Below are 18,990 nucleotides of genomic sequence, written 5' to 3'. Positions count from 1 at the left end.
TGCCATTATGTAACGAGCGCGTTTCAGCTGATTTTGCGGGTCACCTCGTGACTGTAAACACTGTATTAGGGAGGTGGATAGAGGAAATAAACAAGCTCTTTTGTCCCGCGGCAGTCACCTCAGATGACGGGAGGGGGAGGGGGGGAAGGGGGGCTAAGAGGGTTAACCACTTAAGCTCTATATTCGAAAACGGGCGATGTACAAGCTCACACGGCGCTGTGACTCGACAAGTTGTGAGCTTGTCGATCTGCTATTTTTGAAAAGTTGAGAGAAAGGTTAGAAACATTCTTGAAAGCCCCCCCGAGCGCACACCCACACCCACACCCACACACTTTTCCTTTCATGACATGCCCAAAATATGGACACCATGGTTAATGTCATTAACATGGTATGGTGGTAGGTCATGATTCAGCATTGCCTCTGTGCAAGTACACATAGTCACACACACTATGTGCGCGTGCCGTGCACACACACACACACACACACACACACACACACACACACACACACACACACACACACACACACACACACACACACACACACACACACACACACACACACACACACACACACACACACACACACACACACACACACACACACACACACACACACACAGATAACCACAAACAAACACAGTGCTTAACAGTTGAAGGCTGAGAATGAAGTGAGTTGTGTGTGTGTGTGTGGGGGGGATCAGCTCAGGTTGACTTAAGAGGGTTTGCAGTTTGGACTGCATTCATTCCTAGGGAATTCCACCAGCTCTGGGAGATTAAAGACCCAACCTGCCTTCAATGGCTGCCTTTCATCCTTTCCTTATGACCTTCCTTTCTTAAAAATGGCCACAACTTAAAAAAAGAAGAAGAAAAACAACACTGGTCACTATGTCCTAGCCTAGCTCAGCTAGACACAATCCAACCATGTTAAAACAAGGTGCATTAGTATAGAGTTGGTCTGAGCCAGGCTAACTATGTCCAGGTTGGTGCTCTGCAAAGCAGTTTGCAACAAAGCCATATTGGTACAAGCACTTAGATCAGTGTTTCTCAATCTTTTTTCTGCATGGGCACACTTTTCAGGTCCCAAGAATCCATGGGCACACCAACATAATACGGAGGTGTAAATATCGTCACTGTCAAAAGGAAACCTTGTATCTCCAAGTTTCAAATGTGTACGTTTCTTCACAAAGTAAAGCCCTGCTTCATCAAACAAGGCTGTCGCACAACAGTAGTGAAAACAGCTGATCTACAAGCACACAACGCCTCGCATCGCAAGGCGTTGTACATACTGTACATACAATGAATACTGGATTTCAAGCAGTGCAGCACACTTGACCCTTCTCAGGGGCACACCAAAGGTCCCCAGGCACAGTGGTTGAGAAACACTGACTTAGATCACATTTGATCTGACTTGACAATACTGCAATCTGTTTTGGGAGATATTTATTCGCCTTTAATGAACACGTGAGCATCAAATTCCAGGACAAAACTATCCCAGAACCAAATCAAATGATCTTGCTTCTGGCTACACCACTGTTCCCATGACACTGGGTCACAGACACATTTTCATGTGTCCCTTTATTTTTTGTTTTTAATTATTATTTCAAAACATGAAAAAAATCACAAAAAAGCACAAAAAAAATAATCATGATTTCTTTTCAGTAATTTCATGAAAAAACGAAATTCCATCAATTAGAAAACAAATGTTTAAGAAGTAGCGAAAATCGGACCACGTAACAGCACTTTTTCGTAGTGGACACCTGATCGCAGAAAAGATCGAGCTCCGTCCTCCAAGCCCACCTTGATGTGCGAGGCGTTGATGTAACCCGTGTTGTTCTCCTTGTTGGGCACCAGCTCCACCCGGTTCTCCTCGTACGGGACCACGTCGCGGAAGCGGTTGCGCTCGGCGTTGTCGGGCAGCACCGCCGTGGCGAGCGCGCCGTCCGCCCGCTTCTTGGGCACCTGCTCGTACTCGGTGAAGACCCGCTCCTCCTCGAGCTTGAGCTCCAACGTCTTACACTGTGGAGGAGAGAGAGAGAGAGAGACAGGGGTCAACAATGTGTCGGTACACCAGGGATATTCAACGTTTTCAGGCCAAGGACAACCTTAGTTGAGAGAGAGATGAAGCTGGGACCCCCACAATCTGTACTTAGTGTGCTCTTTTCCCCCTCCAAAGCTCTTTGCCAAAAATAGCTGATCTACAAGCTCACAACGCCTTGCAGCGCGAGGCGTTGAGCTTGTAGATCTGCTATTTTTGGCTAAAGTTCTCAGAATATGGACACTATGGTTCAAGTGGTTAATATAAGAAAAGTGGAAAAAAACAAGTTCCTATCACACAAAGATTTGGAGGACCCCTTGTAGTAACTGAGAGTGTACCAATGGAACCTTTTGGCTGTACACCACACTCTCAGGTGCTTTTGTACACTCTCAGAGTTACAGACCTGTTTATGGTCATTCAGGGCTATCTCTTTATGTGTTTCTGGTAATACTCATTTTGTAGGTCCGTGGCGAGAGAGAGAGAGAGAGAGAGAGAGAGAGAGAGAGAGAGAGAGAGAGAGAGGAGAAAAACAGAGAAACATTACTCCACTCCGAAATTCCAGAGTGACACATCGCTGAGAGGTCTCGCATTCAATGCCCAGCGGAGCTCTTATTCATTTTTGCATTCCTCTATACCTGAGAGACGCTCCGCGCAGAGAAAACGCTACAAATCTGTTTACAATAGAATGCTGCGTCGCATTCCATCGCGCCAGCCGTCACTCATCTGACTGCGCGCTTTGATGTCAAGCTCCCAAGTACTCTGCCCGCGTATAATGTGTCAATGTGACTACAATAGGAAATGATGCAGTGGTGGTACCATACCTCACTGGTATGTGTTTGTTAGGCTAGTCATGACTGAGAGGGTTATCCAGCTCAGGGGAGTCTCTCTCTCTCTCTCTTTCTCTCTCTCCGTTTCTAGTTCTCTTTCTGCCTAGCTCTCTCTCTCTCTCTCGGGTCACATTCTTAACATACCATCGGGCCCAGAGGTGATAAGCACCACCATGACACGCGTTCCACAGCCCACTTAGGGCTTGCCCCTGTTAGCCTAGCAACAGTCTGGACAAAAGGCTTGGCTGAACAGGCCTCAGACAGACAGTACACTGCCACTGGAATGTGTGTTCGTTATCATCCTCGAGCTTTGCTTTTCTTATATTTGTCAAATAAAGGCGGTGAGTGGTAAAGGTGAGCTATTTCAGCCAATTAGCTCTGGTTGCCATTGTTAATGTTAACTTGCTCCACTAGTTTATTTAAGTATTTTAAAAAGAAAACTATTCTGTCCATATTGTGCCACAGTGGGGGAGAACATCTACATCTACAAGTCAACTGTTAAAATTCACATACTATACATCAGTGGTTCCCAAACTTTTCAGGTCGAAACCCAGAAGAGAAATTGGGCGTTTGCCTGGGACCCAAACTAGTGACAACAGCAGATCTACATCGCGCATTGCGCAGACGTCTGTACCGAGCTTCCGGCGCCGATTTACAAGCTCACAACGGGTTGCATCTGCGACGCGACGTGAGCTTGTATGTCTGCTGTTAAACCCGGAAGTTTGGTCCCGATGGTCTCCAGTAAACTCCCGCGGAAACTTGTGGATAATATTTCTTAAATGTTTCTTCTATTTATTGACGAAATTACTTAAACAAAAACTTTAAAGGACGCATAGAAAGTTTTAGAAATGTGTCCGCGACCCACAAGTGGGTCCCGACCTACTGTTTGGGAAACCGCGCTGCACATGAAATGACCATTGTCAGATACATCTGGAGGCTGCGCTAGCTGCCAGGGTGGAGCCATATAAACGTACCCGCTCGTCGGTGGCAGCCTTGGCGCCGTCCTCCGCAGGGCTCTCGGGGACGGGCATGCGGGCCACGTACAGGCCGTTGAGGGCAGCCATCATCAGCGGCCTCTTCATGGAGTCCACCGACATCTTCTGTCTCTCCAGCGTCTTCAAGAGAGAGGAGAGAGCCGCTGTCATGGTTACAGGTGGTACAGGGAGGCAGAGCAACACTGAGCTGACCGGGGTGTGTGCGCCTGCGCCCCTTGGGCTGGTGTGTGTGTCTGTATGCGTTTATTGGTTCGCGCTGGGGTTTGTGGGTGTGCCTATATCCATGTGTGCATGAGTGAGAGTGCCTGCTTGCGTGCGTGCGTGCACGCGTGCGTGCGTGTGTGGATTGGATTCCTTTGAGGCAGAATTTGTGGAATCCCTTAGACTAGAGTCTTGTCCAAAGACTTCTTATGGTGGTCTGTGTTGCCCAAGCTTACTGATTAACTCATTGAACTGTGCCGTCGCAGCGTGAACCAAATCTTGCAACCTGCATAACATTCCATGCTACCATCCATCTCTCATGTCTCCCCTATCTGCCTCCCTCATAGGGGTGGGCGATATGGTGATAATTATCGTTGAGACGATACAATGTCTTCACGATATACCTTTTCAGAGGTATCGTATGTATCGTGATACAATTGAGGGAGCCTTGTAAAAAAATCCTGTTTAATCGTTAAAACAGAGATTCATTGCAGAATTAATTTAAACCTGCATTTTGGTCTAAATCGGTAGTTCTCAAACGTTAAAATGTCAAGGTCTCCACTTAACCCTGACAGTATACAAATGAAACCAAATGGACCCGTAAGGGTCCATTTGGTTTCATTTGTATACTGTCAGAGTTACATACTTGTAAAGTTCAATTTAGACCTCCCAAAAGGACCCAGAGAGTCTGTTTTTTTGTCAATTAACTTGAAAAATAACCATAAAAACCAAGGTGAAAAAGAAGCGTGATAAAATCGTGTATCGTGATACAGCTTGGGAAAATATCGTGATATTGTATTTTTCCATATTGCCCACCCCTACTCCCTCACTTCTCCTTCGCTTTGTCTTCTCCTCTCATCCCCTTTTTCTTTGCGTTCGCTTTCTTTCAGAGTCCATCACTTGCTCAAGTTGCACCCGTTTGATGTTTATGTCGCTGTGTGAGAAAGGTGTCTACGTGGCCCAGGTCTCTTCCCAGTCTGTCTGTCTTACTGTCTCCCTCCTCCTGCATGCCAGACAAACTCTGACCCACATTGCGTGGTCGCCCCCTCCCTCTGAGGATTACCTCTCCCTAATCTCTGTTGCTGCTAAAGCTCTGGGCCCCCCAACCTTAACACCTTCACCCCATACACCCGCACCGTCCAGCTCCACTCCTTCTGGGACAGCCCCAGGGACGTGCAGAGAATGTTAAGAGAGGCAGGGGCTGACATTTCTAAAAGGGCCTTTTGGTGAAAATATCAAAAAATAGCAGACCTCCAAGCTCACAACGCGACGCGCTGCGACGCGTTGTGAGCTTGGAGGTCGGCTATTTTCGGTGCTTGATACCACACTTAACTAATCATAATCAAGTCAATACAGGAGATGTGGCGTTAACGCCATGGATATCTACACAGAGAGGGCAATTCTTTCAACATAAGATGCTGCATTCAAGTTCAGGAGAGTTTAGACAAGGCAATTCTCTTGAATGCTGCCTTCAGGTATGGCATGTAAAGAGAGCATTAGCATTTCTTTCACCATAGTAAAAACATCATTTATCATACACTCTCAAGAACAAACAAGAGCTATTTGAGAAAATATGGGGGAATTTTATCCAGTATGTCAAGGGCAATGATCTCTCGTATTTAATGGAGGAACCAGGTGTGGGGTAGCTGCATTCCCTCTGCGGTCGTTTGTCCGGCCTTGTGGCGTGGGACTCTGGGTGTAAATAGTGTAAATAGTATATGTGCTCTTTGAATTATTTAATACTCTTATGTGTCGTGTTAGTGTCAGGTTTTTTGGTTGTTCTTTTTGTATGTTGTTGTATTTTCTTTTTTTGCTTGTTTTGTCTCTATGTGATCTATTATTGTCTTGTATTATGTTGTTTTGTATGTCTGTAAAAAAAAGAAAAAAAAAGAATAAACATATTGTTTAAAAAAAAACATCATTTATGGTCTTGAGAGGGCACTTTTTACAGACGGGTAAAAAGGGCAGGGGCTCAAGCCCCCTTTCATGTCTGTGTGCACGTGCCTGGACAGCCCAAACAACAGGTTTTCTATTTTTGGAGCTGTGTGGAACACAAGCTCCCCTATACGTGGCCGTGTGTGTAGGTATGTGGGTGGGTATGTGGGTCTGTGGGTCTGTATGTAGCCTGTATGTAGTAACCCTGGGTGACCAGAGAGGTGCTGTTGAGTCTAGCCTGCCCTGAGCATCAACTGCAACACACACACACACACACACACACACACACACACACACACACACACACACACACACACACACACACACACACACACACACACACACACACACACACACACACACACACACACACACACACACACACACACACACAGCTCCACTTCGAACAGAGGTTCGATTTTTTTTCTAGGGGGTGGGGGTCATCAGGTGCACCTGCCTGGTTTGAGACTAAACCATTTGATTAGGGTGGAGGCTGACCTTGGCTGGAAGGTTTATGGCTGTCTGTGCACGGAAGAATCCTTGGTTCTCATTTAACTCTGAGAGTGAAAAGAGGCAGTCTGCTTAAGGTCATTTTAAGGTACATTCTCTGAGTCACGTTAATCTAACACAGAGGAGTTAACTGTGTGTAGTTAAGTGAAAAGACAGTGAAATCTGGAGTGTGTTAACTTTGTTCACTCATACACACAACGAACATGACGGCATGCTCTCGATGGCACACAATCTCAAACACTCATGCACGCACTGTGACAAACACGCACGCACGCACACACACACGCACACGCACACACACGCACGCACGCACGCACACGCACACACACACACGTGCACGCGCACACACACACACACACACACACACACACACACACACACACACACACACACACACACACACACACACACACACACACACACACACACACACACACACACACACACACACACACACACACACACACACACACACACACACACACAATCAGTGAGCTTGAATTAAAGGGGGTTATCGCAAGTAAGTGCCGCGATTTATGCATTTCAACCACAGACCCACATACTGGTACTGTGTCAAACAGGGCACCGAGCTGCACAATCCAGGATTTTTGCTAATCAAGAGTTGTGAAACTGCTAGTCAACAAAATACCAAGCTGCAACATTCAATGTTACAACAGCGCAGTTGTTTGTTTACTGTGAAAGGCAAAGTCTTAAAATGATGACTGGTTGTTTACAGTTGCAAATATAGAGTTAACGAAAAAAAGGCTAAAAGTAAGATGTATATGTTGACATGTGCATCCTACAGTATATGGAATGAGTGTATTCAACAAGCGGATACTATCATATCCTTTAAATCGCTTCTAAAATCATATTATGTTCAGAAAAGCATTCTCGTAAAGTTGGCAGTTTGATGTTAAGTTAGATGATAAGATTCATAGTTCATACAGTATTTTCCAAAATGCACACAATAATTAACGTACACAAAAAAGTCAAACGAGAATCAAGCCATGAGTTTGTCATAGTTGAGAAACCTGAATGAGAGAAGTTTGTCCTAAACTTGAATGTGAGTATAAGATGGTCACTGTCGGGAAGAAACCTTGTATCTCCAAGTTTCAAATTTGGAAGTTTTTTTCATAGAGTAAAGCCCTGCTTCATCATAAAAGACGGTCGCACAAAAATAGTGAAAATAGCCGATCTACAAGCACACAACTTGCATTGCGAGGCGTTGTGTGCTTGTAGATTGGCTAGTTTCACTATCTTGAATCATTTTTAAAAAGAAATACAAAACAAACGGTTTTGGACATACAAGGTTTCCACCCGACAACAACGATAAGATGGTCTTACCCTCTGAGCGATCTCCCTCTCCACTATGCTGTCCTCCAGGGAGAACATCTCTGAAACCGGCCTCTCCTTCACCGGTTCTTTCCTCACCCTCTCCTTCACACTGGTGAGGTCTGGTTCCGAGATGGACGGTCCCAGGATGGCCCCGTTCATCCCCACCTGGTCCCCCCGCGTCAGTGTTCCACCACCTCCACCCCCACCCCCGCCTCCGCCTCCGCCCCCACAGCCACCCACGGGTCCACCTCCACCGCTGCCTTGGCCCTGCCCGGCCTTGAGCACCCTGGCCTGGGCTTGAGTCGGGTCCATTGGCCCCTGATTGTTCTGTGGTCCGTGAGTGTGGTTGGCGTGGTGGTGGTGGTGACCGTGATTGTGGGCACGGAGGGGGGCGTTGGCAGAGGGCCTGGGGGGGCCGGGGTACTCGGGAGGGGGCTTGTTGGGCAGCTTGGCCAGAGCGGCCTGGAGCTGAGCGCTGATGCTGATGTCCTCGTTGAGGCCCGGGATCTGAACGTCCAGCTCGGGCCTCTCCTCTTCCTCCTCCTCCTCCTCCTCGCTCTCGCTGCTGTGAATGAGCATGGTGGCGTTGGAGAGAGTCTTCTGGTGCTGGTAGGCCACCGGCCCGGCAGGCGGCGGCACGGGGGCCTCGGGCGCTTTCTGCACGGGCATCTGCAAGGGCAGCTCCAGGGGCTGCTGCTGCTGAGGCGGCGGAGGCTGGGGCGGAGGAGGCGGGGGGCTCTGGGGCTGAGGGATGGCCTGGGGCTGCGGGGGCATGGCCTGCTCCCTCAGAGTGTTCCTCCGATGGAGGGGGGCGTTCAAGCCCTTCATCACCAGGCCCTCCATCCCTCCTCCCCCTCCACGCATGATGACCTCCATGCTGTGCCTCTTGCCCAGAGTGGAGCGGTGCTTGGCCGCCGACGTCAGCGGCTCGCTGACCTCCTGCAGCGACTGGTGCACCACGGCTGAGCTGTCCGGCTGGAAGGTCTTGACGGACAGCTGCACCATGCGGGTGACCAGCTCGGGGCTGCTGCCCCCGATGCAGCGGTGCCGGTGGCTGGCCAGGTCGGGCGTGCTGGTGGCCGGGCGGAAGGAGCCGGAGGGGTACGGCGGGGGCGGCCGGGACATGTGGTTCCTCAGCATGTTGGCCGTGGCGCCGTAGCTCCCCGCGTTCCCGCCCTGCTGCTTGGTGTTGGCCAGCTCGGGCGTGCTGACCGTGTGGGAGATGGAGTTCCCCACGCCTCCGGCGCCGCCGCTCCCGTTGCCGCAGGCCGACTGGCAGGAGGGGCCCTGGCTGCAGGCCGGCCCGCCCTGGTGGGGGCCGTGAGACACCGGCTTACTGTAGCTGATCTGTGGGGGGCCAAGACAGAATGACAGAAAAACTGATGCAAAAAGAACAGTCAACAGATATTATATTGTATCATTCACCCAGTACCACACCGGGGATTCTCAAAGTGGGGTCCGGGGACCCCCAGGGGCTCCAAGGGGATCCCCAGCTAAATGAGTCAATATAGCATAAAATAATTCTAAACACTTTAACCCTATATAAGCCAGCTGTTATAGCCAATCTACAAACTCACGTCGCATTGCGATCTGATATTTTCACGAAATCCCATAATATCCTGTATGGGATAGCAAAAAATAATCACAGAAATTCATTAATTTGAGGGCCCGTGAAAACCGACGTTACAATACAGTGAGTGTATACTTGGGGGCCACGTGGATCCGTACTGTACCTGCGGTGTGTAGGGTCCCGGGCTGGGCCCCAGACCGTGGTAGGGGCCCCTCTCCCTCATCTCGGGCTGGCTGTACACCAGGGCCTCGGGCTGCCGGTAGGCGTAGGCGTTGCTGATGTTCAGGCTGCGCAGCGACTGGCTGTGCAGGTCGTGGTGGGTGGGCAGCATGCGCCGCTTCTGCCGCATGACGGCGTCGTACTCGGGCGTGGGCCGGTAGGACGGGGCGATGATGGCGCTGTGCCGGTGGCTGGGGATGTAGTCGGGGCGCATCAGCTCGCTGCCCGGGATGCTGAGGTTGGAGGAGATGGGCGAGGGCTGGACGAAGGTCTGCGAGTGGTTGAGGGAGCTCAGGCTGGGGCTGCTGTACATGCTGCCGTTGGGCACGGTGCCGTTGCGGAAGCCAAAGTCCACCGGGCAGCGGTCCAGGCTGGTCTCCGACTTGTAGTACGGGTCGTCGTGGAAGATGCTGTCTGCAGGGAGGAGGGAGGAAAGAGAGGAATGGGAACCATGCGGTCGGGGTTTCCGTGCAACAGCGACAGGAAAAAACGCAGTGGTATGCATGTTCTTCCCCCTTTCTATTAGATTACAGGAATAGCAGTCTCTCGTGTGAAATTATCCCAAACCCACACACGCTAGCACACGCTTGGGACACACAAACGAAGTATGGTGATTGATGTCACACTCCACAATGATCTCACACCCACGCAGAGTAGCACACCCAGAATGTTTTTTGTTTTTTTTCTTCCGCTCTCGCTGTTTTTTAAGTGTCGAGCCATCACTGACTGGAGGCCCTCTGGATTATAAGGCAGCGTTGAGTGTGTGAACGAACGCGAATGAAAGACTGGAGGCAAAGCCCGATGCTCTCAGAATGGCTGGGAAATCGTTAAAACCCAAATAGGGTGCGTGAGTCACTTTCCTGATGGGAAATACAAAATTATGTCTATTCAATTATCTCAAACTGCTACTACAGCGACCTCTTGGCTCAATCAAGTTGTGGTTTAAAGAAGTTTGGGGGAAGGGTTGGAAATTACTCTCATGTATTTGTGTGTGTGTGTGTGGGGGGGGGTGTACACACAGTCGTACAGTTGAATTTGAAACTTGTCCTGGTCCACAAGAGAAATGTTTGTTATGGTTAGAGTGAGGCTTACGATTGATAGATTCTGGACTATTTTCGGCTTTAGGTTAAAAATGAAAAAAATGCCATTAATAAAACCACACAGAGGCGTTGCGAGGCGTTGTGAGTAGGGATGGTCCGATCAGGTTTTTTGGAACCGATCACCGAGCACCGAACACAAAAGTTTGATCACCCGATACCGATCAATCACCGATCCGATCAAGTTATTATTTATATATTATTTATATTTTCTAAATGTTAATGTTTTAACTTTAATTAATTAATTCACTCATGAATTCATTTATATATTTGCCTTATAGTTATTTACCAGCATTACTATGTATTTATTATCATAGCAGTAACTAATTATTCCTTCAGCACTGGAAATCAATACCCCAAAATGGCCTCAAGTGGGCATACTGAACGGCTGGTTGATCGGATGCACCGATCGGATCGGATCGGTGAATTTACCTTTTGATCTAAACCACCGATTATCGCCGATCACGCTTTGATCGGCCCGATCCGATCCATTGCCGATTGATCGGTAACATCTCTAGTTGTGAGCATGTAGATCGTCTATTTTCACAATTTCTGCCTCTATATATTTGACAATTTGGCCAATTTTGTCATTTTAGAGGTATTAAAACGTCCTTAAATTGGAACTTTAGAAATGTGCAGATACCCTCTATACACTTAAACTTTATGTTGCTTTGTTTACAGTTGAGTGAGAAAACATTGTTTCACATTAAGTTAATCATCTGGGGACCCCCCAAAATAATTGGGGGGTCGTGTGTGATGTGATTACGTCATCAAACGATAAAGTCGACTTCAAGTCAACTTTTTACTGAGTCGAGTCGACTTGCAAAAATCACAAGTCGTTAATGCCCTAGTGTGTGTGTGTGTGTGTGTGCGTGCGTGCGTGCGTGCGTGCGTGCGTGCGTGCGTGCATGCGTGTGTGTGTGCGTGCGACATACCTTGAGAGCTCTGTGTGTCCTGGTAATGCTCTCCATACTGGGAATGTAGGGACGCAAAGTTACAGGATTGGGGCCGTGGCTGAAATGAAGGGACGTACAAAGAGTTGAAGACACACATATTATGTTACGTACTGTATGTATTAAGATGTGACCCATCTTTTGCCTTGTCTATTTATTATATTTTAATCAAATTCTATTTCTGTGTGATATAGAGCAGTGAAGTCATGACGTGACTCGCTCATCCCCCGGTTCATGGAAGTAATTTCTCTATGGAGAATAACATTGGGTCATCTTAAAATCGTCTCATATAAGCATTGTGGTCCAAAAATAAACAAACGGTTTGCGCGATATTGTCGGGGAGGTGGCTCTGTATGGTTTATGATTCACTCATATTTGATAAAGCCTGTTTCTAGCGAAAAATGTAACCATGTTGGCGACTGTAACATTAGCGTTTTCTCACCATCAGTTGATTCTTCATATCCATATGAGTCAAACCGCTTAGATTGTTTATGTTTGGAACACATTTCTTATGACGCGATATGAAAAAGGTCTATGGGAATTCAGAATGGGGGAAAAACGTGAACCAGGTAGGATGGGTAAATGACGTCAGACGTTCACTGCTCTATAGTGCCAGTTGGGTACTACTTTTTGTTTTGACTGGCAACATGGAAATATGAGTATAATTACTGTACACAGTAAACTGAAATAAAAACAAACCCCTTTTGAATTTGAGCTGTTTGTGTATATTCTCCCCGGCAGTCAACTAGCCAGAGGGTGAATGGTAACTGTCCAGCCATAATGTGGGGTCATTGTGGCGTCTCAACCACTAAAGGGCTGTGGTTCTCCAGAGAAGGCCTCTAAGCGCTTGCCCAGGGTGACTGAAGAGCCATTGTGCCACATTTAGCCTTGCCATTGTCTAGCCAGTGGGGAGGGAGACGCACAAATCATGGCCTTCATTGTCACGCCGGAAGTCAAAAGCATGCAACACCCTTACACTTTCCAGCAACACCCACAGCACCACCCACGGGCGCTAAACCCATGACTCTGAGACACAATGAGGAGCGGCCCTGAGCGGGCAAACGGGGCTAAGTCCCTGACCACTGGCATTCTTGTTTACCCTCTGGACGTGACCCGCTGTCCTTGGCCCTCTGGTCTGGTTCATGAAGGTCGGTGGGAATAATATAAAGGTTTGGAAGAGGGGAGGGCACAACAACGTTATACCACATAAAAAAGGGTTAGGGTTAGGCTAATCATTCAGAAAGACTGACAGTACCAGAGAAAGCCGGGGGGTCCAGGTGGGTCGCCGCCTGATTGGTGCAGGTGAGTGGGCGGGCCTAGCGGGAAGCAGACACACAAAGTGACCAACATCAGAAAAACATAACAGTCCAATGCCAGTATCAAGTACATCAAGTACATTAGTATCTCTACTAGCAGGGTTCGAACAAAAATAGAGGGGGATATTTACTTTAAGCCCTATATACTTCTTCCTATGACAAATAGTAAAATATAGTTCATCTATGTGACACGTTGTGAGCTTGTAGATCCATCATTTGTTTAATTTGAAGGAAAAAAGGTTTTTTGAAAATTGCTACAATTGCTATTGTTATTTTTTTTTTGTAACCCATTTTTCACCCGGTGTCAATTATCTAATGTAATCCTGGGCACTACACTCCCTCTGCCAACCTGGGGAGACAACGGACTAACTGCATGCTTCCTTCTATGCATGAGGAGTCCAAGTCGCTTCTTTTCACCTGACAGGGGGGAGTTTCCCCAGTTGGAAATAGCGTGTGGAAGGAACAACACGTTATTCCAACCAGTTCATTTCCCCTCCATCAGGCGCCCCGGCTGGCCAGGGGGAGGCAGTATAGAGACTAGGATTACTGCTTGTTTTTTTGTGAGGGTACCTACCCTAGGGAACACGGGGAGAACATGCAAATTCCACACAGAAAGGCCCTTTTGCCAACCCCACTAAGGGTATGAGCGGAGCGGAGGAGAGAACATGGCCCCAGCACCCACAGCATCCCTAGCGGGAATCGAACCCAGGACCTTCTAGCTGTGAGGCAACAGCACTACCGACGTCACCGTGTCCCCAAATTTGTAAGTGTTATAAGTGATATAATACACAAAAAACATATTTTAAAAAGGAATGCATGACATTCAGACTGACCAGAAGCAGGGATAAAACTACCGGCGCTAAAAATGAATTTCTAGCAAACCGAACCCTGGGTGTAAGGAAGCTCAGTGACTTTATCTAGGAGACTCACTCTGCACAGATCTTGTTCTGTTTGTAGAACTTGTGTCTGGCCGTGAAGAGACGAGCGATGTACTTGGACATTTCCATATCCTCCTGAGGACGAAGAGGGTAAAAACATTGATATTTCCAAAATAACACACCTGTGTTATATTTATAGACATTGAGGATATCATGTACTCGTGTTTGTCTGTGTGCACAAATGTTTGCCTATGTGTCCGTCTTTGTTTAAATTCCATTTTACAATTCCCACGAGATAACCTTGTGCAACGTGTCCTTGCGTGTGTAAATGTGTGTTATTGTGTGTGTGTGTGTGTGTGTGTGTGTGTGTGTGTGTGTGTGTGTGTGTGTGTGTGCTCCGTGGCCCTGGCAGTAGACCACGGACAGACACAACATTTACCGTGTGAAAGATGATAGTGTCGTCTTTACTGGTTATCTCCACCGTGATGGCGGACTTGTTGTGTGCTATGGTGCCAATGTCCTTCCATCTGTAACGCACACATGCGCACACACACGCGCACACACACACACACACGCACACGCACACACACACACACACACACACACACACACACACACACACACAGTGTGTGAGTAAAATGTCCCATGTTTATTCGCTGCACTATCAAGGGATTCACAGCTCCACAGCACTGGTTCCCAAGCACTGGGTTGGGACCCATTTGTGGGTCGCCGACACATTTTTGTGGGTCTCTTCATTTTTGGTTTTCTACATTTAGTTTTTAATTATTATTATTATTATTTCAAAACGTTTTCAAAAACCGAGTTCAATGATTTCTCAGGGTTCTAATAGAACACAAGCTTAATGAGATACATTAAGTGGTTGTGGTTCCTGTGTAAATAAGCCGTAAAGCTTACTAGGATCTCCTTTTAGTTGACCTTGTACCAGTGATTTGTGCCATCATGAAACTGTACTTTTGTCTAGTGCAAACTGCTAATAAACTCTTCAATCAATCAAAGCTCATCTCTCAAGGAAAGGGGTGAAGATAGGACTTACCTGTGGAGCATGATGGACCTGCCATTCCGGTGTTTGACAAACACTCCGATGAACGACACGCCAATGAAGATGTCATTGGTGTAGTTGTCCTGTGGAGAGGTACCAACACATACTTGAGTTCACAATAAGGTACGTCTGGTTGTGGTCTGTACTCTGTACCATAAATGACGAGTCCCCAGCTAACCCACTGGAGAACACACAACACCATTGACAGCACTTTCCAAGAAATGTGGATGTTGGGGGAAGAAAAACACTGGAATGATGTCACGATGGGGTTAATTGCCAAAGTCTGTCACCTCGCAGACCGAAAGCTTGCTTTCCGTGGCCATGATTCCACCCTATAAGAACCAAATACTGGGAGCTTTCTCGGTCTGGTGGAGTTTGACCCAGTGATGAGCGAACATACCAGACAAGCATTATTTTTTATTGTTAATTATTTTTGATTAATTCTTTGTTTATGTTGAGCAATAGCAATTTTGTTGGGGGTTACGGTACTGTATGTATCTATGTGTGATGGTTCTACCTTAGCAGCAAAGCTCTCCTGTCCAAAGCCATCCAATTTCTCCACTTCCTTGATGTATAACAGCTCCGCTTCAGCAGTCTGCATTCGACTGGAAACCACAGACAGAGAGAGATCCAAGACTCAACATTCATTCATTATTGACCCCATGGGTACATTTGTTTTTGACATGACAGCCACTCATTCATACATCGTCGGAAACAAACCATGGCATACAACAAAGACAATATATTCTTTAAACTGGAAATGTTGTTATAAAAGTGCGTTGATGGGAAATGTCATATTATCCTATATAATCATGGATAGATTCTCCTTGCGAATCATCCCATGTTCTTTCTCTCTCACATTCTCGCTCTCTCTCTCTCTCACTCTCTCTTTGGAAATTAGCAGATGCAACATTGTAAGTTTGTATATCGGCTATTTTCAAATGACCGAAATGTATATAGGGCTTAAGTGGTTAATGCATGTTTTGTGATAATAATAAAAATCTACAAAGTAACTAGTAACTAAAGTAAAAAATACCTCAAAACTTTACTTGAGCAAATGCACTTAGTTACTTTACAACACTGCTCTCATGTACAAACACTCTCATGGGTGAACAGTAAACGGGGAGGCCTACCAGTGACTCTTGTGTTCCTCAGCCACCTTCTGAGTCCACTCCTCCAACACCTCGTCTCCATGCTGCCAGCTCTGCCACGATGGTGACGAGATGGTGCCAGAGAGGGGAGGAAAAAATATACATTTAGGATGCGGTGAAGAGAGGCGAGCAAAGAAAGAGAGGAATTGGGAGAAGAACGACAAAGAATATAGGGGGGGGGAAATTAATGTTCATCATCAATTAGAAAACTAATGTTTAAAAAAGTAGAGAAAATAGTGCGTGCGGTGGGGGGTTACAGAGAGATGAGGCCAGATGGAGGTAAAAAAAAAGAGGAGAGAGGGGAGGGGTGACAAGGTGAGAGAGTGAAAGCTACATCTCTGTGGTGCACAGAGAGTTGTATCAGGTGACACTCCCTCAGCAACACCCACTCACTGCAGCCCTCCATTAAAACACTCCATCACTTTTTGACAAGAGAGAGAGATGGTGGAAGGTTGGCTGTGAATTACGTTTGAGCGCTTTCAGTGGCTCTGCCACCCTCTCATCTCCTGTCTTGTCTTGTCTTGTACTGTCCTCTCCCTGTATTCTCATATCCTGTCCTTTCCTATCCTCTCCCTCTCTTCCCATGTCCTGTCCTGTCCAGTCCTCTCCTCTCCTCTCTTCCCTTGTCCACACCTTCTTTTGGATAACCCAGACTGTAGTTATACTGTAGTAGAGCACTGGTTCCCAAACAGTGGGTTGGGACCCATTTGTGGGCACATTTTTATGGGTCCCTTTATTTTTGGCTTCCTACACTTTGGTTTTAATTATTATTTATTTCAAAACATTTCCCAAACACATTCCCAAAAAAGCAACATTTGTTATGAATCATAAAGCAAATTTAATGATTTTTATTAATCAAAATCTAAGAAATTCCATAAATTAGAAAACATGTGTTTAAGAGGTAGTGAAAATAGACGATCTACAAGCTCACAACGCAGAGCGAACTGAAGTGTTGTGAGCTTGTAGATCTGTTGTTTTCACTAGTTTGGTTGTGTGAGCCAAATACTAGTGAGCTTGTAGATCTGTTGTTTTCACTAGTTTGGTTGTGTGAGCCAAATACGAGTGAGCTTGTAGATCTGCCGTTTTCACTGGCTAAAAGGTTTGGGAACCACTGCTGTAGAGTTAGCAGTCTGGGTCAATCTCGGGCGGTGTTTAATCACTTCTGTGAGCTATAAACACAAACGCTATAGACAAACATTTTCAGTTTGTTTTCTTGCTGTTTTCTTGCAACTAGCATCAGTCATCTGCTTGCTGTAAATCTACAGTACAATATATTATCTTACAGTAAATATACAATATCCAGGGTTCCCACACATTTTATTTTTTACCAATGAATTTCCAAAACTTTTACAGGATATAAAAACTAAATTTTCAGGTCTAGATAACAATCATTCAGCGCAATAACAAGTCTCTTACTCCTATGTGTAATGCCCAAAGACAAGCAGTGTAAAAAAAAAATAATAATAAACGCTGCGAACGGACCGTGACGTGCATGTGGATCGTACACGATGGACACGCATGCGCCCACGTCAAAAGGTAAGATAATCATGGCAGGGAACCCCCAAAGTCGATTTATGGTGGCAGTAATTGAGTTAACAAAATCAATAACCAAAAACAATCCATAGACATTTTTTCCAGGACCTTCCAGGACCCTTGATGAATTCCAAAACTTTTCCAGTACAGGAAAAATATCTTTTTCTAATTTCAAAATATTTAGAGGAATTTCATGACCGTGGGAACCCCGAATATGTGACATATAGGGCTCTATTTTCGCCCATGCCTTACCCCTTATCCCTAAACTCTATTGCAATTTTGTATACGCTCTCCCTCCCTCCCTCCCTCCCTCTCTCTCTCTCTCCCTCCCTCCCTCCCTCCCTCCCTCCCTCTCTCTCTCTCACACATCCTGTCAGTCAGGTATGCAGGTGGAACATGGAGTGGGGGGTGGGGGTACACAAGTGACACAGGAATGTGAGCCTTTAGGCTATATGCACACACACACGCACACACGAGCAAGTATGGGGACTCACCACGGGGAAGAGCACGTACTCCCTGAGGAAGTCCTGAGACGGGAACTGTGTAAAGTCTCCAAAGTCAGCTGGGAGGACACACACGCGCACGCGCGCGCACACACACACACATGCACACACACACACACACACACACACACACACACACACACACACACACACACACACACACACACACACACACACACACACACACACACACACACACACACACACACACACACACACACACACACACACACACACACACACACACACACTTAACTTACTTTATTGTTTATTTAGACGGGACAGTGCATATTAATGGACATCACATTATGAATGCAACGTAAATAACCGGAAAAGATTTACATCCGCAGTCCCCACACAAAACATAAAATCGAAACGGGCAGACAGTGGAAATACATTATATTAGCATAAAAACAAGTGCAGTATTGCTTTCAAGTAACACAGGATACGCTGTCAAACTAGACTATTAGACTATACAAGGTCACAGGTTTGGTTGTCGAGTAACCATTTTTTTTTAGAGGTAGGCCCTATTCTCAAATGTATTTTGTAAACCTACAATGACGTTCCCTAAAATAGGGACGTTAGGGCTACAGTGCTTAGGACACAAAATCCATTTTAACTCATACAGTGCCATCCGGCCACAAGGGGTGCTAGAGTGCCAGATATTTCTCCATTGACCTTCTTTATAGCTTTCGTCGACCCTCTCCCAACTGGCCTGTGTTTTCACTCCGGTCAATCCTATGGGTGTCCAGAGGAGGAAGCTAGCTGACACGTAGCCAAAATGCTAACCCATTTAGAAGCCCGATCTAAAGCTATTTCAGCCGCAAAAAACTTTCTCATTGGGTCTGGGGACACAATCCGGAGAAAATC

At 46.7% G+C, this 18,990-nt stretch overlaps 1 protein-coding gene across 1 annotated transcript in view; it reads right to left on the bottom strand.

Moving 5' to 3' along the window:
• LOC308301287 (tyrosine-protein phosphatase non-receptor type 14-like) overlaps positions 1 to 18,990 on the bottom strand; it is a gene marked incomplete at its 5' end in the record, with an annotated part of 52,801 nt that overhangs the window by 4,864 nt on the left and 28,947 nt on the right. Inside the window, 12 exons of the mRNA XM_080745215.1 lie at positions 1,800 to 2,018; positions 3,839 to 3,979; positions 7,850 to 9,187; positions 9,574 to 10,043; positions 11,662 to 11,740; positions 12,935 to 12,995; positions 13,926 to 14,008; positions 14,313 to 14,400; positions 14,928 to 15,016; positions 15,451 to 15,538; positions 16,067 to 16,137; positions 18,112 to 18,179. Coding sequence (XP_080601341.1) covers positions 1,800 to 2,018; positions 3,839 to 3,979; positions 7,850 to 9,187; positions 9,574 to 10,043; positions 11,662 to 11,740; positions 12,935 to 12,995; positions 13,926 to 14,008; positions 14,313 to 14,400; positions 14,928 to 15,016; positions 15,451 to 15,538; positions 16,067 to 16,137; positions 18,112 to 18,179 — 2,795 coding nt within the window. The remainder of the gene's footprint in view (positions 1 to 1,799; positions 2,019 to 3,838; positions 3,980 to 7,849; positions 9,188 to 9,573; positions 10,044 to 11,661; positions 11,741 to 12,934; positions 12,996 to 13,925; positions 14,009 to 14,312; positions 14,401 to 14,927; positions 15,017 to 15,450; positions 15,539 to 16,066; positions 16,138 to 18,111; positions 18,180 to 18,990) is intronic.

This window comes from Nannobrachium achirus (genome assembly GCF_963921795.1).
Source record: "Nannobrachium achirus genome assembly, chromosome: 16".
NCBI classification, from domain to species: domain Eukaryota; kingdom Metazoa; phylum Chordata; class Actinopteri; order Myctophiformes; family Myctophidae; genus Nannobrachium; species Nannobrachium achirus.
Note: the sequence above shows the minus strand (reverse complement) of the source record. Positions and strands in the feature narration are given on the sequence as shown.